At 34.0% G+C, this 24,892-nt stretch overlaps 1 protein-coding gene across 1 annotated transcript in view; it reads right to left on the reverse strand.

Annotated features, from left to right (window-relative positions):
* Positions 1–2,112: 2,112 nt before the first annotated feature.
* Positions 2,113–24,892, reverse strand: part of LOC127867297 (histidine decarboxylase-like) — a 29,764-nt gene continuing 6,984 nt past the window's right edge. The window contains exons 4-16 of the mRNA XM_052408364.1: positions 18,108–18,230; positions 17,317–17,451; positions 16,782–16,925; positions 15,091–15,157; positions 14,428–14,590; positions 13,947–14,017; positions 11,630–11,649; positions 8,558–8,656; positions 7,989–8,090; positions 6,382–6,577; positions 4,782–4,969; positions 3,787–3,992; positions 2,113–3,289 (exon numbers count right to left, since the gene is read on the reverse strand). Coding sequence (XP_052264324.1) covers positions 3,067–3,289; positions 3,787–3,992; positions 4,782–4,969; positions 6,382–6,577; positions 7,989–8,090; positions 8,558–8,656; positions 11,630–11,649; positions 13,947–14,017; positions 14,428–14,590; positions 15,091–15,157; positions 16,782–16,925; positions 17,317–17,451; positions 18,108–18,230 — 1,737 coding nt within the window. The 3' untranslated portion in view covers positions 2,113–3,066. The remainder of the gene's footprint in view (positions 3,290–3,786; positions 3,993–4,781; positions 4,970–6,381; positions 6,578–7,988; positions 8,091–8,557; positions 8,657–11,629; positions 11,650–13,946; positions 14,018–14,427; positions 14,591–15,090; positions 15,158–16,781; positions 16,926–17,316; positions 17,452–18,107; positions 18,231–24,892) is intronic.

Here is a 24,892-nt window from a genome sequence, read left to right on the forward strand (position 1 = left end):
ACCTTCTTTACAGAGGCCATTGCTGATGTTCTTCTCAGTATAGGACATTCCATTTGTAATTCAGTGACGCACTAAACATAATCAAAGATACCCTTCCAGTAAATTGAATTCCTGTCAGGAAACTCCTTGATTATGTTTCTATAAATTCAGATGTGTAAGCTACAATACACATTCCTGTCTTCTCAGTATTATCCATTCATTTTTTTCCAGTTTGCTCCAGCAATTCCAGTTTGAAATATATCTGACTAACCTTCGTAAAAGATTTCCTTCAGTAGAGAATCACCTCTTCTGTTTTAACAAAGAGGATATCCAGCACAACAAAGAATGGCCACACTTAATTTTAAAAGAATCAAGAGATTGAACTTTTTTTTACAGTTGACCCCTTTTTTCTTCGCAATTTCGCAAACAATGGAAAAAACTTTGCTCTATATAAGGTACTTCTTAATGATAAATGTATAAATATTTAGTCTACCGAAAGTTTTTAAGAGAAAGCAAATTAAATCTACTTTATGAATTTCTTCAAATGTTCTCTATAAGGTCCGTGCAATCACCAGACTACTGTTTAGAGATTATTCAAACATAGCAACTAAGTTTTACGCTACGTTCGGTTTATAGAAACGCACTTACGCATTCAGAAAGCGTACGTAACTTTATACGTACGTACATTTTCGTCCGTAAAGTTACGCATTGTACCAGAAACGGCCCCCGGGTCCCGTCACAAAACCTCAAGAGCGGAAAAGGTGTCATCGCATCGCCATAGAACTCCAGTGCTGGATATAAAGTGGATTGTACCGGAAGAGTACAAAAAGTTAATCTCTACCGCTGATTGTTGTGTGAGATTAATTTAGATATCCACATACTATTTATCTACAGTAACGCAATACAACAATGACAATACTTATAATCTATATCAGATTTCCAACTGTTAACACTAAGTCATCAACAACAAAAAAACAACATCACTTTAAATTGAAGTTAAATTGTTAATTACAGATTAAATTGTTATTTGTTGTTGATGACTTTGTTTTAGTGTTTGTATGCATCATAATCTAAAATAATTAAATTACATCGCCGGAATCTAATTTATGTCGCCGGACTAGGCATCAATCCATTTTATGTAAGGGAATCTAATTTATAGTCCAACACTGTCCAAACTTGGTTAAGTTCAACAATACTGTGCATGTTCATAAATAACCTTTATTAATTGATTTGAAGGAAACAAGCGTATACTTAATATTCAAATACCTGTTTTCTTCAACAAGGTCAACGATACAATTATGGCCCAAGTGTTGTTAATTGCGGTTATGAAAACTCTTTTGGATGAGTAGGAATTAAAATACTAGAGCGATAGCCTGACTGGTTTAATACGATGTATCGTAGTAACAAACCCTTGGTTATAACTAAAATGACCGACACTCAGCCGGAAATGTTTATTATATCGCGAATTTCAATAATTCGTGTCTATTATATTAGAGGGATTGAAATATTTAACCGCTATTTTCCAAAAAAAAAAAAAAAAAACACGTTTGCATTTCTGTATTGACAAGACTACAAATTATCTCCAAATGGCGTCCGACTCACATAAGCAGTGTTAGAATTCATAGTGACTTCATAGGTTTTGAAAATCTTTGTAAGCTATTAATATTGCAAATAATAAATGAATACTTAATTAACAGCCCATACACATTTAGGTGAATTTAATCAATGACAATTAAACAACTAATGTGGTTTAACAGCCCTGAACAATGAATATAAAAAATTTTAAAGCTTGGTATATCACGCGTTTGACCACGTGTATTTTACTGACAACTTTAACAACCTGAGGCTCCTCCCTTGATTTGTTGCAGAATAACCCAAACTTATGTCCCTTATATTTTTTTAAGAAATCAATGCGCGGGTCATGGTAGAATCTGATGTATAAAAACGAAATTACCCGTAAACAACCGTTGATATAGGTTTATTTGATGCCTTACAAACAATATATATTTACAACAATCACTTATAAACAGCCTTTATGTATAATAACAATAAGCTCAGTATTAAGTTTTAAAATCATGCACTTGTATAAACAAGAATAAGTATTTTAATTAATTATTAACTGTTTTTGGTGTATGTAAGATGTATTCACTTCATATTTACAAAACATTATCTATATAGCTATATACTTAGGTTACTATATCCAGAATTGTTAGTATTGAATACAGCCACTCTTTTGGCATTTTTTTTATATTTTCCATACGTCATATTTGAAATTTCAAGTTTAATATCAGCACACATTTACAACAACATTTATTAGTGTACAAAGTAATTACAAATAATTCGGTTCGTCAAAATCTTACTAGTAAGCTATTACAATAGTTTAAAATATACATGATTCCTTAACAAGTCCTATTTCTGAAAACGATGTATAATACCGTTTTCCTCAATGAAACAATTGAAACAATAAATGATTCTTATTACCGTCTCTTCCACGCTTTTTAATTTCTTATATTTGGTAAATGAACATTATGAAGAAAGATCAACGAACCTCAAAATGACTTACCTTATTGTACAATTATTTCAAGTACATTTATACGCTTCATTTTTAATTATATGATTTTTGTTTAAATTGTATTATATAATGCGTGTGTTCCAACTATTATAAATTGAATCTTTTATTGCTTGGGAAATAATACTTTTACAAAATGTCTGGCTCTTTTGGAGCATAATCTTTTCATAAATTGGACAAAGTTATTATAAGTATGAGTTCAATACGTATATGATGTACATCAAATTTCCGTGAAGTAAAATCGGCTGGGATCTGCCACAATAGTTTTAAGAGACATTAGTGTGTTTACCATCTAAACAGAACATGCAAATCAATTAGTGGCGAAAGCAAGTATCTGTGCTACGTATTATTATTGCATACGACATTTCTTAAATGTATCTACAACATGGCAGATCTAGCTGTAAACTGACGTTTTCTTGTTGTGAGCTTATGCACTTCCTTTAAGTTATATGTTTTACAATAATAAAATGTTTAGCAGACTGACTATTTTAAATAAGTTTCAACTTTTAAATCGTCCTCTAAATTTCATCAACGTCCACCACGTGACCGCAGTGCTTGCAGAACAATCGCACGCCATTGGATGCATCTCGCGTCTGCACACGCATTTTCCCGCCAGCTTCGCCGTTACTTTTCCCCCCATCATACTTTCCGGCTATTCCTTTCGTTGGAACAACAACTCGAATGGTGTCAGTGAATTCCTCTTGCTCAGTTTCCGCCAGAGCACTGAGGTCTTGAGGATACCTGTCAGAAAAAAAAAATAAAGCAATTCTGTGTTGTCATAATGATGAATACGTTTTATATTAAAAGGGCATGCCGTAATATGATTAATAAAGATGGCACAGCTTTCTAGTTTAGTTTTTAAATTTTGTTTGAAATAGATATTTGCCAAAGTTATGCATAAAGTTGATCTTTAAAAACAACGTAAAGACACGTTTAATGTGATGTTCACATCCGGATATGTTGCAAACATGTTTTGTTAGTAAACTCAAGATCATATGTTGCTGTTGTTATTGTTTCTTTTCTTGTTTTCTTGTAAGAGTGCTGCAAATTTTAAACAATCGACATAACCGCACAGTCTGGCCCTTTTCAAAATTAAACATAAACTCATAGATCATCATCGATTAATTAAATACTCGAAACATTGAAATGGTGGAATAAAGGTGTTTTGTATTGTGTTAGGATGTGTTTTGAAACGTATTGATTCATCGGATTGACCGATGGTCTGCGAAATGGCCTACTTTATACTGTATCCTCCGTTGGAATAACTTTCAAGGATCTCCTCCACTTTGCTGTCTAGTGAACCCTGTTTGAAAAACGGATGATTTCTATTTGCGTACAGCGGTGCGATATCGAGGCTCTGCTGTTTTGATTGGTCACGAAGATGTATGCGCCTGCGTGGCGACAACCTTATTGGCTTCTCAGCGTAGTCAGTGCGAGTAATTTCCTAATTAAAGATGAAGCACAATATAAACTTGCATATCATGAATATTTGGAGTAGACTATTCCTGTAATTTGCAGTTGAGTAAATGATTGATATGTGCAATTCTTTACTATCAAACAATCATCTTACTGGATAACATGTTTTCAGTTTATGTAACCATTTATTCTTTTCTCAACTTGAGTGCATGGAAAGCATTGTATTTACTAGGAAATCACTTTTATTCTTAATAATTGGAGAATACTAAAGGTAACATGCTTCAAATCGGATTACGATCAACTGAAAAGTAACAAGAAATAAAACGTTGAAAAAACAGTGAACATTTATCCTTGTCAAGTCTTTAACATATCACATAACCTAGCTTTTTTATTTCTTAAATGATTTCAGCTTAGAATGCTCTCAAAAATGTATTGTTATGGTGGTCCTAACGTGCATAATTTTGACTTGTATTTTTCACAAAAGTTATAGGCTTTACACAACAATTAAATAAGGATTGTAATTTTTGTATGTGACATGTATCTGAATTCTAAAAGCTTTCAGTGAAAAACAAAAGCACATTTCATAAGTATATATCATTCCTTATGTAGAATGTATTAGTATCCTACATTATACAGTAAACCAGTATACGAATATAGCTACAAATACTACGAAATACAACTAAACATAATCAATTAATATTTTAAGACAGGATTATTAAAATACACATTAAGTCCACCATGTTTGCAAAGATGCGGGCGACAACTTTGGAGACATTACCTTGCTTAATGTAATACAAGTTACGTCATAAAATCTCACCTTGGCAAACTCCACCATGTTGTCAAAGAAAGCAGCATAGCTGCCGTTGACAACTTTGGGGGACATTGGCACGTTGCTAAGCACCAGGGACATGCCGAACTCCCTGCTCTTACGCCACGTGGTCTTCTCTTTGTCCTTGGCGACTTCTTTCGCGTGCACGTCTTCGAAGACCTCGTCTTCGAGGAGGTCTATAATTTAAAAGTGCTTTACTTTATAGATTTTTGTCTTTTTGAAAACAACATGTCATTATCTTAGTGATTTGTAAAGCGGTAGTTATTTGAAATTTAGCTAAAATAAATATAATATCGTGTTTGAATACGTCATATTACTAATTCAAGAAAATATAATATGTATTAATTGTTAAATTAAATAAATCACATACGATAAGGGAAATTGACTTTGACTCATGCATTTGAGTTCCTTTTGAGGTATAGGGCATACCGATAAAGGCACGTACAGGTTTATAAATATGTGTATTTCATCTAACATTTAACATTGATTCAGTGAAATATTTTGATGACGGAAACGGTAAAATAACTGGAAAAATCATTAAGTACTACAATGCGCATGCGCACGATTGGTACGATTGATACAGTACCATTAGTGATTGAGAATGCTAATTGAAGCGTGGTTGTTTGCAAGCATTAGTTGAACTCCGTCTTGAGAGGTGTTTCGCCATGAAGTTGTTTATCAAATTTGTCAATATACTATTGTTATAAAATGGTTCTATACGAGGAAATTGGTAACATGCACTGTTTGAATACGTGTTTATATATTAGAAAATACCGTTCACATGACTCTTAACTTTTAAAAACTATTTTTACTCGGAATGATGATAGTAAAGAAAAGTGCTGTTAACTCAACACAAAGTGCCGTGAGTACGGCTAAACTTGCAACATGCACATTAAACAACCACGAATGCACAGCACAAAACGATGTTTCTACATTACAAAATAAACACAGCAAATAAAAGCATTATAAATGAATGTAAAATAACGATACATAATATACTGAGCGAAATGATGTTTGTTTATGACGGAATGAAGTAAGTACAAAACAACTTGTTAAAGGCTCGACACATGTTGATAAGAAACGATGTTTCTGCATGAAAAAAACAAGGTTAGTACACCATGTTTTAATGCACATGTGAAAAAGACGGTTGCAAAGACCAACACGATCTTACATAAAAGAATAAAGGAAGCACATTACAAATTTATAAATGCATATAACATAAAAATACATAGACAGACCAAATTATTTTTTTACTTGACAGAATGAGATTAGAACCGAACAACTTGACACATATTTATCAATTAATGCAAAATGCACAGAATCAAAGATGAATGCAAAAAAGAACGATTTTACAATCTCACAAAACGCAATGATAAATAAACATAACACGACTATTTTTCTTTGTGAAAACACGCAGGTGGCACAGAACAAATTGGAACAGGCAAGAACTATGCATAGGTTGCCATCCAAAGGAAGCATACGTGTTCCAAACTCCATGTTTTCTTGCCTAACCAATACATAAGACCGACTATTCCGGCCTGAAATTGTTATACACCAATGGATCTCGCCAGACTTAAAGTTATCATACCCGTTTCCTCCGATTCCAGTCGCGCATGCGTTTTCTGTATGATTTCCCAGTCTCTGTCAATGTCCTTCTCCGTCGTGTACTGTGACGTCACCGTGAAGCGGATGACGTAATTTCCCTTTATGGACGCGGGGACCATGTGAAGCTTCCCGGACCGGTTGATGGCTTGGAGAAGCTCTTCCGTCTTTGCGTTGTCTCCCTTAGAAACGAAAAAAAAACGATTTTATTTTATTTATTTGGATACGCCGATTTTTGCTAGTACGTTTATTTTTATTACCATCTTTGTTCGCTTTATAAAATAATTGTTTAATATCATGGGTCTCATTGTGATTAACACCTGTGTATATTTTGTATTTTGAATATTTTTTCCTTGCATCGTTTTGTTACACATTCGATCAGAAAAACATAGTATTAAGTCTACAACGCGACATTCATTACCGAACAAATACTTTAGATTGTTTCTTTACATCTTACATATCGATGTAATAAAACCTTTTTTGCACAAACCTCTCCACTCATCATTTTAGGCCTGCGAATTTCTAAAACAACAGTGGTTTACTTATATTAGTACTACTTATAAACGCACTATTTCTCGACAAAGAAGTCCCATATTGCGTTGCGGTATTGCTCACAAATCGACATTTTCTTTCTCAATTAACCTTTTCAATATATGAATACCGATCATGTTGTCTCTTGCGAAATATTTAACATTAAAACAAATCTGTGCGAATTACCTTAAGTAAAATTTTCACTATACTATTGATACAAATAATTAGTACTATACGTAGAGTGTGTACTATAATTTATATTGATAATTTATTTTTGGTTTGTTTTGTTGTTGTTTTTTTGGTAGAAGATCCTCCTCTGATTCTTATATATCAATCATCAGTAATCATGACATATTCTTTGAGCCAAGTCGGGTTAAGTCTTCGGGAATACATTCGCACAGTTTGGCCAGGAGCTACCTTATCCGCTACAAAGTCACAAAAACTCCTAAACAAAGTACCGGTTAACGGGCGCAGAGGCATGTCTGGAATTATACTGTTCTAATATGTCATAAGGCACATTTTCGCACGACGTTAGTAGTTTTTTATTTTATATATGTTTTTCCCTTGATAAATTGTTGTTCGTCGGCATATAAGCGGAGACTAAGAGCGCGTATGAGCTGATTTAAATGACAAACATCAGAACAACAAAAATAAGTGCATTTTACTAGCTGCGTGTAGGATCGGAAACTGTCTGTGTTATTCGTTTAAAAAGGAGTTTATCAGAAAGGCATTTTTAATTTACCATTTCCATCTAAAGCGTTTCATGAACTAGAGTATTAATGTGTTCTGTTGGTACGTATAATAGTGCGAAATATACTGAGACACGTTTCATTCAATCTTTTCCACGATATACTTAATCATCAGCTTTGCACGTTTTTTTAAATATTAAGAACAAGAATGAAAAGATTATTATATATTTTAGGAACATATTTTTTTCAATAAATCATTGAACTGGCCATTCCATCAATGACACGATATGCAGTTAGACAGCAGATATAGTTTTCGGTTTTAAAAAAAAGGCAGAATTTACTGATAGGCTTAAACACAGTGTAACACACGTACTTTCAATCGGAACACTACCATTCCAAGATTGCGGACAGCTGGGAGGTCGAAACGATCGTCCTTGCGAACTTTGTCCTCAAAGTACTGCGCCAGACGCACGCCCTAAGTGATACGAATATAAAATGTCACGTGTGTATATTAATTTTGATATATTTATTAATATGTATTTTTATAACTACTTTATTTTACAAATATAAAGAAATCGAGACATTAGGCTGATAATATGAAGTAAATAATAATAGTTACTGATCATCACATGGTTTGTTATAACACCAAGGATTTTTTTTTTGGGGGGGGGGAGAGAAATGCTCTTAAACACTTAACATTATGCGCGGTCTTTGTTGTTCTTTTGAATAGTGTCTAGGTTTGCTTAATATGCGTTACTAACTACCATCAATATGTGTATATATTAAGCGCCGTATTAAAGACCTCACAGTACACAAAATCTGATCAATTATGACGCTCAACAAATCTCGCGCATGCTATATCTAAATCCCTATTAAAACCTAGGCTGCATTGCTACAATTTGATACTTGGTATTCATTACTCATGCCAGTCACCAGGCGTACCTCTCGGACGTGTTTCTGAAGCCCCTCTACGCCGAAAGACCGGATGACAAACCAGAGCTTCAACGCCCGGAACCTTCTACTTAGTGCTATCTGCCAATGCTGGTGACAATAAAAAAATATGCGGAACTTAGGCCACAAAATTCGTTGTTTCCACTAACATCGCAAATAAATGGGTAAAGTAGATAAGCTTAACTCTGTCGTGAACGGAATTTTCGTTATTACATAAGTTGTATCCCATTATAATAAGGCTATAAAGTAACGAGAATATTCCAAACCTTTTTTCATATATCTTTCTTTAAATGTAACCGTTCAGTTTGAAAATATAATTTAATGTAATAAAACAGATCAAAAACTAAACATGAAATATCAAAACGAGTTTAAATTAAGCACACAATATTTAGGTTGGGTGGGTTGGTTGCAAGAAACAACTTGTGTACGCCTTTAAACAGTGGTGCTTACTTATTTGCAATCAAAGAACCCTTTAAGAGGCAAGCGATGGTAATCATTATTCCAATCGTTGCGCGGGATCTTTTCTTTAATATCGTCGTGGGCTGTACACGTCTTGCATTATACATGTTTAACTAACCCAATAAAATCATGTTTCTCCGTTTTATAGTAAAACGTAAATAGTTGCAAAATTTAATTTAAGCGTATAGTACATTTTAGTATTGATACTGTTGCAAACTTATGAGACAGACCGTTAAGAAATTAGCGTGATTAAATGTCAGCCACCATCGCAACCTTAAAAACATAAGTAAGGTCCTGTAAGAAAAATGAAAATATAAGCAAACTAAAATGAAAGTTTCGAAACATCTACAAAAAAGTAAACATATTGTGTTAAACTATTTTTTTTAATGTTGGAGGTTACGCATGGCTCATAATTACAAATACTTTTAGTTAATCATTAACAACAATAAATGTTTCATAATAATTGCTCTTTTCTTATAATCGATATATAGGATACGGCACGAGTTGTCATATCATACCATATTTTATTAAACGAGTTCATGAATTGTGTTAGTAAGCGAGCCTTTGGCGAGCTTACTAACGAATTTCCTAGACGAGTTCAATAAAATATGGTATGATATGACAACGAGTGTCAGATCTTTTTTATCACATGCTTTTAAATGAGCAAATAAAATAAATATTTACGCAGACATAATGATAAATCCCGAATGTTGTTTACATTTCGTGACGTCATCTGACGTTGCAACGTCATTTCAGCAAAATAATAAAATGCGATTGGTTAATAAACGCAAACTAAGCCAATGAAAACGCTTAAAAATGTTGTATTACACATGTGTAATATATACGGAATATTACGCTAGTCAATTGTTCCAAGAGTTTGTATCACTCGAGTGGCTTGTGTGATGACGTATCACACGAGAAGCGGGGCCTCGAGTGTGATGTGTAATAGCACAAGCCACGAGAGTGATACAAAGTCTTGGAACAATTGACAAACGTAATATTCCTTTTATTATAAACAACAACTAACGAAAACAGTTATCAATTGTATTTTTTACTTTAATTAACAAAACTGACAAAACAATGACTAAAAGTTCGGTACGCCATAGGTTATATAACACGCGTATGAATACAGTTTATGTAAATTAACGTGTAAACATTCGAACCGGGAAAACACAGGTTTCCGAAACGTTACCTGAATGCCATCGTTAATCCAAAGTTTATAACAATTAAGTTGACAACTTTAAATTTTAATCCGATGTTTATAACAAAAATGATATGCACTTCCGCTTCTTTCTTCCATGTCTTTATCGAAACTTAGTTTAAACCATTATGTTTCGTCACAGAAATGACGTCACACGATGTACTACGTAATATATTTCGTATTATAACACGGCACGCGACTTGTTTTCTATAGACAAAGAAGGAAATCAAGTGTGGGTTATTCTGCAATAACTTATGGGCGGAGCTTAATGTAAAATAGTTCCGAATAAATAAAGAAAATAATGCAGTAAAATGCACGTGCTAAAACCCGCTCTAAAAGAAATGCAATAAATGTAGCATGTAGATCTATATAAATGTAATGAAACAACAAATTGTATATTTGGTGATAAGTGGCATAACTACGCCTACAAAGAATGTTATTTGTTAGGAAACATAATTCAGAAAACATTTATAGCATGTCAGCTTTTCAGTAGCATCAATAAACGTGACGTCATTAAGTTTCTACGATTGATGTTTTCAATGAAAGTGACGTCATTTGCAAAATATTTATGAATGAAAACGACGTCATATATTTGTACAATTCAATGACGTCACGAAATAGTGAACTTTGTACTAAGATGGGCGGAGTATTGAAAAATATAGTTCACGTCCTAAAGCTTGGACCAAATCAATCAGAATCGTGTTAGAATCGAAATAATATGTTTCTATGATGGTTTGTTGTCGAATAACCCACAGTTAGTTGTATAGATGCGTGTTATCAAATCACTCGTGCTTCGCACTCGTGATTTAATTCCTACGCATCTATACTCCTTACTGTGGGTTATTCGACAACAAACCATGATAAAAAAATATTATTTCTTAAATACAAAATATTTATATTTTCGGTGCGCGTAATTTGACGTCATTAAATGGGTCGAAGTAGTCCGGCTAGTATGGTAATACGGAATTGGAAACAGTGAGAAGCGTAATACGGGATTTTTTTATTTCAACGATTGATACAGCCTGTATTTTGTAAAAAGAATTTAACAGGTATATATAATAAAAAATATGTAATTGTAAACATGGGAAACAGGGTATAGCATGTGATAAAAAGTTTTATATGTGCCTCGCCATTCGAACATGCTTATGCCATCGTCAGCCAGCGCAGCTCCAGATCAGTCTGTGCATCTTCACAATCTTGTCTAGAGCTACATTGTCCGCACATTAGACCGCACATCCCTGCATAACTTTATCGCGGACAGTGTAGATCGGGAGAAAAACTGCACAATTGCGCATACTGGTCTGGAGCAACCCTTGCCGCTCAGTGTGTAAGACTCATGTTCGCAAAACGCAGCTCTTATGTAGTTACTCTCATTCGATTATACTTGCAAAAAATATCCTCACCATGTAGTCAATGGCAGCACCTAAAATATATAGTAAAACATTATTTATCACATTTGTTTATGGTTTGAAATCACAAGATTGTCCTGAAATAGTTAATTTACAAATCTTATAAATCATAATCATGTGATGTCATCTTATTAAAATGACGATATATCTTCAAAATCAAACTTCTATTGGCCAGTATAACATAATGTCTCAAATGTGAACACTCAAATAAAAAAATAAATAAACGAAGGAACGCAAATTATGTGTTAAATTTGTATATATTGTATGCATCTTTTGTGTCTACGGCATTTAGTATTTGGTTTCAACATGAAAGTAACACCACTGTTTTAGTTCTGTTGGGTAATTCAACTAGTAACTTTTGATTGTTTATGAATCATAATTGTTTACACACGCAAAAACACACTCTGAATGCTTGACTGTCTGTTTGTGCTTAAAAAACAGTCGTCATTTACAGCCAATTACCACTGATGCAATATGTGTACATCTTGCAATTAAAAAAAAATCGATCTCGCTTCAATTAAAAGTATGTTTGTCATCATTTGCCTTGAGTCTCAAATCCCCGTATCAACATCTAACCAGGACTTGTCACGCAATGAGATATTCAATGAAAACGGCAATGCGCAATTAATAGTTGAGTCATTATTGTTTATTATCATTTAATAGCGCTCCTGTGACAACTCAATTATAGCAAGCAAGCACGAGTGATTTTTTACGCACAGTAATGTTTCATTGAAACACCGGGGTGCGATTTTTACGATTAGCTTATCTTTATCTCATCGCCGATAATGGGAACAAAATTCCTATTCATGAACTGCGTGAAAGTGTTGCTTTGTTGGAAAATCGTAATAGGATTTTATTTAAAGAATTAGTTGACCGAGAAGATGAGTTCCAGACAGACTCTGTCAAACAGATTACGTTTTCATTGCAAATGTGACGCCATAAAAACGCGGAAACAGAGTTCACGTTTTGTGGGAGCGGGTAAATACAGTACGTACCAAACTTTAATGCATGTTGTTGTTGTTTTTCAAAACAATGACAGTTTTGCCTGGCTTAATTTAATTTCAATCATTACTATACGAAAAAAAAATCACAGAGGAAAATGGCAAAGTAGGTAAAGAGTTACTACTGCTTTTTGCGTATAGTTAAATATATGCCGTACTCTCTGGTTAAGTATCGTGACATTTAAGGGACTTGTTCACAGTGTGACAAATTTACAATTTCCCAAACAACCTGTCATAGAATAAAACACAGAATGTACATAATATATTAAAACAAGGCAATTGGAACACATATCAAAGAAATATTTTCAAAAATATTGGTCATTTATGAAAATCACAAATCGAAATCGTCATCGCATGTTTGGAAAATAAATGTTAAAAGCACATAACGTTTACAAACGTGCCTAACACTTAAACATTCAATTTAGAAATAATGCTTTATCCGACTTCTTTGAAGATGCATGGAAGAAACTGTCGATTGCGATTAAAGTTACCTAACATTACATAATTGAATATCCAAATATATTCGAAAAATGAAAACGGGTTCGAGTCCTTTTATTCGATTTTCTTCATGTTTTAATACTTATTTTATATTGTTTTTAAATGCATGTAATGACATATTTGATCTCTACCAAAATATGTCAAGTTCCTATATCATAAATGGTCAAAGAACTTCCCCCCAAAAAACGATGCCATTCTAAGAACTTCAAATTCTCAGTAAAGCTTGAACAGTTGTTTAGGGCGTTGCCCGGTCAGTAAAAATCTAGCAGAGTATCGTGTTTGAAATACAGGTGACAAAGTAAACGCTCTTGTTTTTACCGAAGTGCTCATCTTTGTTCGTAATATTAATTATATTAAATAATACCAGAGTTCTCGTGTTTTTAATACTGGAGTAATAGTCAACGCCCGTTAATCTCGGAGGAATTCTCGTGTTTGAAATACATGTGACAAAGAAGACGATCTTTTTTCATATCGAAGTGCTAATCTTTGAAGTATTCTTTATCCTTAGTTTTATTATTAATTATATTAATTACCGATATTACCGGAGTTCTCATGTTTTAAGTACAGTTTTTATAGTCAACGCCCTTTAAAGTTATGGGAGTTCTCGTGTTTGAAATACAGGTGATAAAGTAAATGCTCTTTTTTCTTACCGGAGTGCTCATCTTTGAAGCATATGTGTTATAGTTCACGATTTAATTCTTACCGGAGTTCTCATATCTATTAGCTACATGCGTTAAAATTAACGCTCTTAATACTTACCGGAGTTTTATATGTAATGCACAAGTGATCTGGTAAGCGCCCTTATTTCTTACCTGAGTTCTCATGTTTGAGGTACAGGGGATCTACGTTAAAGGTCTTATGTAGAGCGCCGCTATTCTTTACCCTAAAATATACATAGTAATCAAAACTTGCATTGTCGTGCGCATGATTATGTGCTTCTACTATGCATTGTTGTTTTGCCAAGTCATTTCCAATACAAATATATTGCTGTTTCAAGGGACTGTAACGATAGAACAGTATATCTCTTGTATATTTCTGGTGCGTATAATGTTTTTTTTGTATTTGGTGATTTTGCAGAACAATACACATAGGTCTATCATTTGTTTTACGTGTTTTATTGTTTCCAACTGCTGCGGAATTACTAATTAGTACTGCCAATGAATTGAATTTTTCAGGCATATGTCAATTTTACGTAACTTTTCCAGTAAAGTCAATTTTGGTGTTAATGTATGCAAATCTTAAAATATCAATAACAGTTTTCGAGAATCAAACAATATTTTCTGCAATACAAACCACATTGCACTGCAGTCAAAATGCACCATCATCCATTTCGAGGGATTGAAAGCGAAAGACTGCGCATGCTCGACACCCAACATGAACTTCCGGTACTCCGGGCACAGGAACGCCGTCCCCGCGTAGGCTGCGTCTATGTGCATCCATACGCCTTCCGCGTCACCTGAAGGTGTTTGTGTTGTATATTGCACAATAACGCAGAGCGTGGAATATTGTTGAATGAGGCTGAACTTAAGAATTGATTTACGCAAATTGGTGTTAAATGTTGTTTGAAACTGGCATATGTGCATTTTTATTTCGTGCCTCACGATAACAACACATATTGAATTGAGCGCTTATAAAAAAAAAGCGTTAAGCAGCCGTTCACTTAATATTCGTCCAAACATATTATTACTTATGAAAATATATTACAGTTTTATCCGTCGATATGCACCTGAAATCCGAAATTAAAAATACACCACAAAATTGTACATTTTAACAAGAGTATTGCCATTAATTGCAAAGACGCGCTATGTTTCATAATGATAGTTCAACAGATAAATGGACTTGATAAATTAAATATATTTCTTGTAAATGTTCTTGTGTCATTTTCGAAAATTAAGGACAAACTTTTTTAAGTTATAAGTAAATATTTTTATAAAGAGAATGCATAATAGTACACACATATTGGTCCGATTTCTTTCAGGTTATCAAAAGCGCATGCTCCAGTTGTTCCCAGGGTTGCACACAGCTTCATAATATAACAGAAACAAAAATTAGTGTAACACGAGAGTCTATCATATGAAGTAATTTTATCCAATCGAATTCTTTATAAAATTACCAAAACATGACATGTGATAAGTACGTTAGGACAATCATCGGATTAAAATAGGAACCAACCAAAAAGACATTAGAATTTGAGTCGCGCTCTAGGAAACTGGGCTTTATGCATATGCGTAAATTGTTGTCCCGGTTTAACCTGTTCAGTCAGTCACAACACTTCTTTTAAACGAAAACTTCCACAAAAGCGGGCAAAGTCGTCGCTGATTTGCCTGTTCGGACAACATTGGATATTCTGGCACGCCACTTTACGAACATGCATTAAGCCCGGTTTTAATGCGCTGCAAATTTATGTTCCATTATACGATTCCAGGTCTATTCACAAGATGTCTAGGTCACATTTCAATGTCAAATAGATGTATTGTAAATGCGCCCCATAACATTTAAATGAATTGATCCATCTTAAAAGTAGTTCAGATATGTACTTCATACGAAGAGATAGTCTGCATAGTGTCGAACTCGCATGTAAAGTCATGTATTCAAATGCTATTTTGATTTCGCTCCATAAACTTACTGGCCATAATACAATTGTAAATTGTCCATGCTTAGTTATTTATTAATAAAGCTACGCAAGAGCTTACGAAACATCACACAATTACAGAGGCAACACATTTAACGGAATCATTTTTAGAAATTAACCTTATCCAAAATACTATTCAAACTCTTCCATCAAAATTGGATGTAGTTCCAATTTTCTCGGTATCACTTAACCGTCGTTCTACAATACAGCCACCGTAGCTCTCAAAGAAACTCCATTTTGCCGTTCTTTCTACGAAAATGTGATTATCAAACGGGATAACAATAAACTGTCACAAAACGTCTTCAAATTAATTAGTATCTTCCAAATCACCATCGCTAAGTGACAGCTCGTCGTTTGAAATGCATTAACTTTGTCTTTTTTTCCTCCCACCATATCAGTACCGCACTATTAAAATTTATCTCATAGCGGTTAACATTTCCGCCATAAACTTTAAGCTTTTGTATGTATTATTTCCCACACGTACAAACAATTACTCTGTTAACAATGAGTTATAATGTATCAATATTGTACAACTTGAAATGTATAGGGCTAAGGTTGCAATTTTGAAGTGGTGCAACCAACGACAACTCACAAGCTGTTTGTATTCTTTGTTGGTATGCATTCAGTGTGTTCGAATCGAATAACCAGAGCTGAATTTTAAGCTTCAGTTCTTCTAAACATAACACAAAACTTTGTTATCACTTAGAAAAAAAAGAAACAATTTTCACAAAACAACCCATGCTTTCGTTACCAAATAAAAAGCATATATCGATTTCCGTTGGTTCATTAATTACCTATAAAGAAAATACACACATTTCCATTTGTTGGTTACATATAAAAATACAATAATTTTCATGTGTAAGTATAACAAAAAGTTACAAAGCTTATATTTGGTTCATAATGAAGAAATAGAAATACAGTATATATCTTCCTTTTTTATTATTGAACAAAGAAATACAAAATGTCCATTGGCTCGTTCGTTTCTTCATAATGTCAACAAAAGAATGAGACATACGTAGAACGGGATGAGTCCGGCTTGGAGGTCCTCGTCAATCGCCTTCTGGAGGGTGCTGCCCCGGAGACTCAGGTTTTCGTCGCTTGGCAGGAACCGCATTTTAACGAGACCGATAAGCCCCGCTTTTTCCACAGACGAGTGCGCCTGAAAACGTCGTGTTATTTATGAAGTGCTATTAGAATTGTCATGATATATGTAAGTGCGCCTGAAAACGTCGTGTTTCATAAGTATGTGCCTGAAAACGTCGTGTCATATGACAAGTGTGTCTGGCAATGTCGTGTTATATATGAGTGTGCCTGAAAACATCGTGTCTTGTAAATAAGCGTCTGAAAACGTCGTGTTATATATGGCTGCACATAAATACGTCGTCATAAATGTCGAACGGCCTTAGAGTACAAATGCTTTTTATTTGTCTGATGTGTGTAAATGGATTTGAGATACATTGATCAAATTCCACTCGACCACTTTCTTTACAAAATCTTATATTCGACATGTTTCTTCTTTAAACAATAGTTTGTGCTTATTTATTTCATACCTGGTCCGAGCAGTAAGCGACAAGTCTGGCATTCACCTCGGCGTCCTCAAGGTCGTTGTTGTTGGCCCTGTAACGACGAATGGCGTCTGACCTCGCCGCCAACAATGTCACGAATGTGCAGTCGCTGGCCGTGGTCTAAAAAGTCGTAAAAGACGTGTCAGAATTAATATTGTAAGGTTATTTTAATTGGTTGTAAACTAATGATGTTTTATTGTTTATTTGTAAAAAAAATCAAAACAAGACCCGCCTTTAAAAGACATACCAATTGCTAACATGGCATTTAAGACATACCAATCGCTAACATGGCATTTAAGACATACCAATCGCTAACATGGCATTTAAGACATACCAATCGCTAACATGGCATTTAAGACATACCAATCGCTAACATGGCATTTAAGACATACCAATCGCTCACATGGCATTTTAGACATACCAATCGCTAACATGGCATTTTAGGTAATTTCAAATTTGATTTTATCTCGCTATTTATATATGTGAAATGTATTCCTGACATATTGGTTACATGTTGACAAACAATTAAAAAATAAATTCCTAATTGATAAAAGACTGTTCCGAGACAGTCGCGGGAAAATAAATAGTCAATAATAAGTAGTAAAGACATAGAAAATGAATGGAATATTAATGGCCTCTGACGCAACCCAAGACAATCATGATGTATTGTTGTAGAACTGTCATTGAGAGAAGCCCGATTTCTTTAGGTGTAACAATCCCACTTATACAACTTATTTAAATGTTTTGCTGTGATATATTTTTATTGTGATGCCTGCCTGTATGACCCCTCCGCCCATGGTCTGCTTGTTGCTGTGCAGGAATTCTGAGGGAAGACCTATCATCTTCCCCAACCAGTCCATCACTATCGTCTCCAGCTCCGTTGCCGCGGGACTTGACGCCTGCAAATATACGCGAAATGAAGAGTTATCAAGGAATTAACTATGTTTTTGAAGCTAAAAACAATAATCGGTTTGCTAAATCGAGCTGACATTTTAAAATATTTCCAAAATTGCATTCCATATCAACAATGATTTTTTGGAAAAAAACTTTTCATAAATGGAGTCGGCGTTGTTTAAAGCCACATATAAGATTAGTAGTTTCCAACGTTGTTGAAATCTGGCAAACGATAAACTGTAATTAATGCAATGTGAGGGTACTACTGACATCATAAAAATGTATACAAATGTTCATAGAATGGTCAACTACTAAACAATGGGGCATCACAGCTAAAACAGAAAAAGGTTTTAAGGACATTTCTTTTACAATCAAACAATTTTACTTAAATTTCTATTTGGTGGCCCTTGTCGACATTATTCAAAAAGGTTCCATTTTATTGAACAAAATACAAACTTCAGCCAAAATATCATTTGTGTCACACTAAATACAACATAATGTTTTCTTTGCACACGTTTGATTTATTCAAGCACTCGAACCTGGCTCTAAAATAACAACTGTGTAAATTTAACATTTAATATCACATTTATTGACTTTTTCAAAGGACAGTATCGACAATGATGCATCTGGTTTTTCGCAATAACATATTATTACATATTTTAAGAAAGATCCTTCATTATCCTTAGTTTAAAGATTGCAAATATGCAACGCTGTATCAAAGCAAATATATATAATCTCATTATTTTGTTAACATCTCTCTAGAACACTTTTTTCAAACAAAATATTTATGTTGGCATTCACAACTTCATACACTCATCCCTTTTACATATCAAACATTCGTATGTTTTCTACTGCCTGGACAAGTACCATTATGGACAACATGCAAATCTGGCTTAATAAGGGATTCCAAGTTTTCTGGTTTTCTATTAAGAGTTGTGCTGTAGTGTTGGTCTGTATTTAATAGGCATTTGGACACTTATTACGGCCACAAGAATGTCTTTCTTGATAATGTTTTTGAGTTTCATTGTCCGTGTTTTGTTTAAATGGAACAAGGTGGGAAATTCAATAATTGAAATCACTAAGTTCAATAGAGGCATTGTCGGTCTGCATACATGAATAAATCACTTTAACGTTCCTGAATGGTGTTTTACATAATTGTCTTTATTGCAACTTATCTATCGAGTCCGATTCCCGATCCGGAGTTTGTGTCAAGTGATTTCAATAATGTGGTTTTACGATAATCATCCAGACGAAAAACACGACACATACTGATTTACGACACGTCTGTATGTTTTTTTCTGGTCGTCTCTTTCAAGCACATAGATTATGAACATAGATAAGCGTCATCTGTTCAATCACGGAGATGGCTGGAATACGTTTTAAATTTGGGTTTTCAGCAAACATCTATATATATCAATGACTACCGGAATCTGTATTTATTAAATGTAATCAAATCGATTAAAAATCATTATGTTGTAAGTATTTTTTCATATATAACGACAATTCACAGATAATGACTTGATTAACATAGGCGTCATGTTTGCTTATGATATTTAATTAAAGTCCAAATTCAAATTATAATAATGTAGCGTTGTATTTATCTATGATAACTCATTTTAAAAATAAATTTTATGTAACTTAGTCGAACCCATGAAACAGAAGCGATAAAGTGTATTTGTCTAAGTTCAAACAGATCACCCTATTAATTAGAGACTTTCACAGTTTATAGTTAAGTTTACTTATCATCCTGAGTCGAATGAAACCTTTACAATTCCTTTTTTATTTGACAAACCATTCTCAGTCAAACGAACCCTTCACAATTTCTGCTATAGTTTCAGAACGCAATCTTCACCATTAAAAGTTAGACGAATCATTCGCAGCCGAACGTAACCTCCTCAGTTTCCAATATGGTATGACATACCCTTTGTCAAACACATATTTAATGTAGTAATATTAAGTCATTTTGTTAACAACATATACCGACGCACAAAATAAACGCATTATCATTTTCAAACGTAGAATATAATCCATGCAAGATATGTTCCGTATACACTTTAAATTTAATCACACTTTATGAACTTAAATATGCTCAATAAAAGTTCGCCGTGGTGTAATGGATATGGTGTCCGCCTAGCGACCGGGAGGTCAAGGGTTTAATCCCCACCGTGGGAGCGTTCTTTAGATTTCACCCCAAAGACACCAAGTACTGGATCTATGTCCAGGAAACGGACTCGAGAGCGTTTATATAAGCCTTGGGCTTTCGATGCAATCGAGCTTAAATAAATAGGTTTAAACTAATAATAGCTAATGATAAATAAACTAATATTATTTGCTTATGATTATAACATGAACATGTTTTTTTAACAATTATTTCTTATCGGAACCTGATTTTCTCATGTTGCCCTTCATTAATGGCAAGAAATGACTGCCCAACAGCGCAACACAGAACGCAAGAACTAAACACAACATAACATACGCAACACGCGCATAACAGTGGCTTAAACTGGGGTCACTGAATCGGAACGGTCAATGCAGAATAATAATCGCATCGCAATCATAAAACATCGCAGGCCCAGTTGGTAGAGTTCTTGGAGATCTTCGGTCTAGCGGTCGTGATAAAGGTAAAGAGAACCTCCAAAAAGATGATCACGAAAAATACACTCGTGTTAGTTTTTTAATGCAGTAAACTGTTTTCCCTCTGACCCGAATAGTTTCAACTCACCCCAAGCTATATTTGTTGTTATGGGATTAATTTCGAGTTATTGCATTCATTAACAGCCCAATGTGCTCGTTTTAAAATATAAAAAAAACAACACGCACCTGTCCTCACGATTGGCAAATATTTCATAATAATTTATCAGTAACATGTGGAAGCGTAAGCTATGTGAACGGTCATCCATCCCTACCTTTAATGAAAGTAGGATAGTTGTCAATTAATTATATAAGTGCGTGCACTCAGACTTGATAAGCCACTTAAAACGGATAATTGCCCAGAAGGCGCATGAGTAGGATCACTGACCGCTATTATATGACTCAAGTATGGCTAGAAATGGTGAACTATCTAAACTATACCGAACATGACTCAGAACAGATACAATTTACGGGTAAACAGGTAGTTTGAGATTTAAGTATTGATTTACAAATTAAAAAATGCAACTTTCCCATAGAACCCGATTTTGGAGTGTATAGGTAATGCTTTGATTTTAACAAATTAAAAGTGATCAAATGCGGTCATTCGGTCACAATGCTCAGTATTTATGCACCTATTAAGTAGATCAATTGCAATTAAAGAACTTCGATAGACTTGCATATTTTACCACGCCGTTTTAAAGCAATTATTTTTTTATAACAATGACAACGTGACGATGTTCTGAAAACTGAATGGATTGGTTTCTACTCTACTGTTATTTTTTTTTCACGAGCCGCGATATATGATTGTTTACTCATCTTATAAGCCATATACGTGCTTACATCATGGTTATTCGAACACAATCTGGACGGCTTTTAACCTTGTCAACTAGATACAGTAACGGATACTAGAGTAAATTTCAACCTAAGAGTGCATTGTGAATGAATGGGTAAACGCTTATTTGCATTTGCAAACTTTCAATTTATTACACTATTAAAATTGCACATTAATGTTTTCGCCTATTCACCTTGGTTACGATCTGTTGTGGCTATTTCATGGCGACGTTTGCGGTTGGCTAGCTTTTACGCCAGTTAAGATAGTGACCTCGGCTTGAATAATTGTTATTTACGTGTAAGTGTAGTGTTTAATGTCTTTCTTTGAATAATTTTGGCAAATGGTCACTTGTTTTAATAATGACTAGAGAATGACAGAATGTGTGTGCAATGGTATTAATCCTGCATTTGTGAAATGAAAGTGTAAATGTACATGCCTTACGTAAACTGCATGATAGCATGGCCTTAGTACAGACAAACTCAAATTGATGTCAATCTTGTTATCAATAGTTCCCATACATGGAAATCACATTCCCTGTGTTGCGTAATTTTTATTGTGCTACAAGTCTATATGAACAAAACGCGAAAACGTTTATACCTTGTAATAAGTGTTTTTGAATGGTGCTAGATCGTTATATAACTAAACGTTATAATACAGTTTCAATAGCGTTGATACGTTTGAACGTTAAACAGACGTAGAACGTGCAACTAGCTCAATGTTTGGTTATAGGGGTAACGTATTGATATCGTGCACCACAGCTGCACTGCAGCAGAAGATTGGATGTTTGAATCTTAACCACTCATAAAAACATATAAATGTAAACAGATACATGAAAATGATGCTTAGTGTGCAGGCTATAATAGTTATTATGTGATATTCAGATTAGGTAGTTTTAACATTTCCCTAGTATGTCATAACTTTATCATAACGTTATCGAAGTGGGTTTCTAAGAATATTAACGTAACCTCGATTATCTTGACAACATACCTGGATAAACATAGCTTGATGTATATAATTTCACGTATTAAAGAAAATCAAAGTATTCTTATTGTGTAATCATACATAAAGCATTATTGTCTTTTAACAATATAATATTTAAAATTCTGTTCCGCTAAGTTGTGAAAGACATTATATCTTTAAAAACCCAAATACAAAATCCATGCGTAAATGATCATCAACACACTTAACATACATCATTGTTCACCTCTGTTACAATACAATCATTTCCACATAATTCTTAAAGTTCAGATGTGTGCATTTGACGATAACTAAAAGTTAAAAATCACTCGCACTGTCACAACAGATTCATTTATTAGGCGCCCAATACATATGACGAAAATTGCAAGCATCAACTTCGCGACGGGTTGGTTCGTTTTTTTCCATTTACGAAGACGCTTAGAAAATGTTAAGTTTTATATTTATTCAATTAAATCTTGTTGGATGGAGCGATGCTTATGTGTTTAAATTACACTTAAATAAATGTAAAATAGAAAGCACATGATAGACCAAATTGTGGTTCTTACTGTACGTACGGAAATCAAATACAAACTAGAATTGTTTTATGAGTCGTATGAAATTCGATAGGTCTAATACACATTCAATATGTTAGCAACATACTAAGATTGCGTTTCGTTGTTTGTTAACACAATACCATCATTCTTAAAATACGTGTTGTGATCCTGGCAAACTGTGACCAAAATGAACTGTGTTCTTTTGTTAACGAGCATCAATAGTAGGAAAACAGTACAAACCCATTTATTTTCAAACATGTTACCAATTAGACTCCGGTCACCAATTTTTGTAACATGCTGATTCCAATGGAATTATACCTAAAGTCATGTGATATATCCAAAATGCTTGGAAAGTGTGTATTGTCTAAACACACTGTTGCTATACGCGAAACTCAGGGCTATAACTCAGCAAGTGCGCATTTAAATTCATTTATACGTATTGTAAACAACCGTATATTGCATGGTACGATTGCCAATTAGCTTCTGTGCAGTATTTACTGAAAATATGGTATTTTTGTATTAGTTTATTTACACTTAAAGTTACAATATCAATAATCAAACTGTCAGATAGTGAAAATAAGACGTTAAAATGATTTAAAATAAACTGCTCAATTTTACTTCCATTAAAACTTTGCCCAACATGCGGATAGATGTCATTTGCCCAAATCCCTTTTTATAACAAAATCCACTGTATTAGTTCATCCCTTTGCACCTGTGTAGTTACTAGACATATGAAACTGAAGTAATATGTTCATTCTTTGAGATGATGCTTTAGTTTGTAGAATTGACTTTAATAGTGCTTATTGATATTTAACTTCAAACATAATCTGAGTCTTATGCATGACCATATTTTTTATTTCTGTGTTAATAAAGAAAAAAACGAAGATTATGAGCATGAACCGAACAATGCTCCACTGCTACATGTGCTTTAGTTGCAAAATAAATTTACAAGTTTTAAATACACGTCATTTATTTAATGACCACAGCATTTTAAGGAGCTTAAAGTCCTATAGCCCTAGAACAAAAAACGAAGCCGGGCACACTTTTCTCAGCTTCTATGTAGGCCTCAGTGACAGATTGCCACACGACATTTTAGGTTACCATCCCCCACGCACGACGTGATACTACAGTGTAAACATAACATGCTGTATGGCAACTGGATGATAGTCTGATCTGTTTACGGACAAATGCAAATTGATGTCAATCTTGTTATCGCGTTTCCCATGCACGGATATCAAATTTGCTGGGGATAGTGCGTTTAATTGAACCACAAGTGGAACTCTATATGGTTACTCTCTTACAATGAGCGCGTAGGTTTTCTATGGACAAAGTAACACAATGTACGGCATTTTAATAACATGTTAATAACTATCTGAGAGGATGTCAATAACAGAGCCGGCAAAAAAGATATCAGCCCTGCCCATGTTCCGCAAATATTTAGCCTACCAACGCTACAAATTATTCTATATGAATACATAATATATTGAAGTTGTTAAAGTACAACAGCCCATTTATCCATCCTCAACTTATATTTTTTTAAGTGCCCCGCAAACATAATAAGACAACAGACATATACATAATTATACATTGTTTTAACTAATTACAAAATGTTAATCACGGGTTAACATGGAGAAAATAATACACCCTCGTATTTTTCTACAATTGGACAATTCATTTTAAGATCTAGATGGAT

The sequence above is a fragment of the Dreissena polymorpha genome, chromosome 2, assembly GCF_020536995.1.
Source record: "Dreissena polymorpha isolate Duluth1 chromosome 2, UMN_Dpol_1.0, whole genome shotgun sequence".
In the NCBI taxonomy this organism is placed as follows: domain Eukaryota; kingdom Metazoa; phylum Mollusca; class Bivalvia; order Myida; family Dreissenidae; genus Dreissena; species Dreissena polymorpha.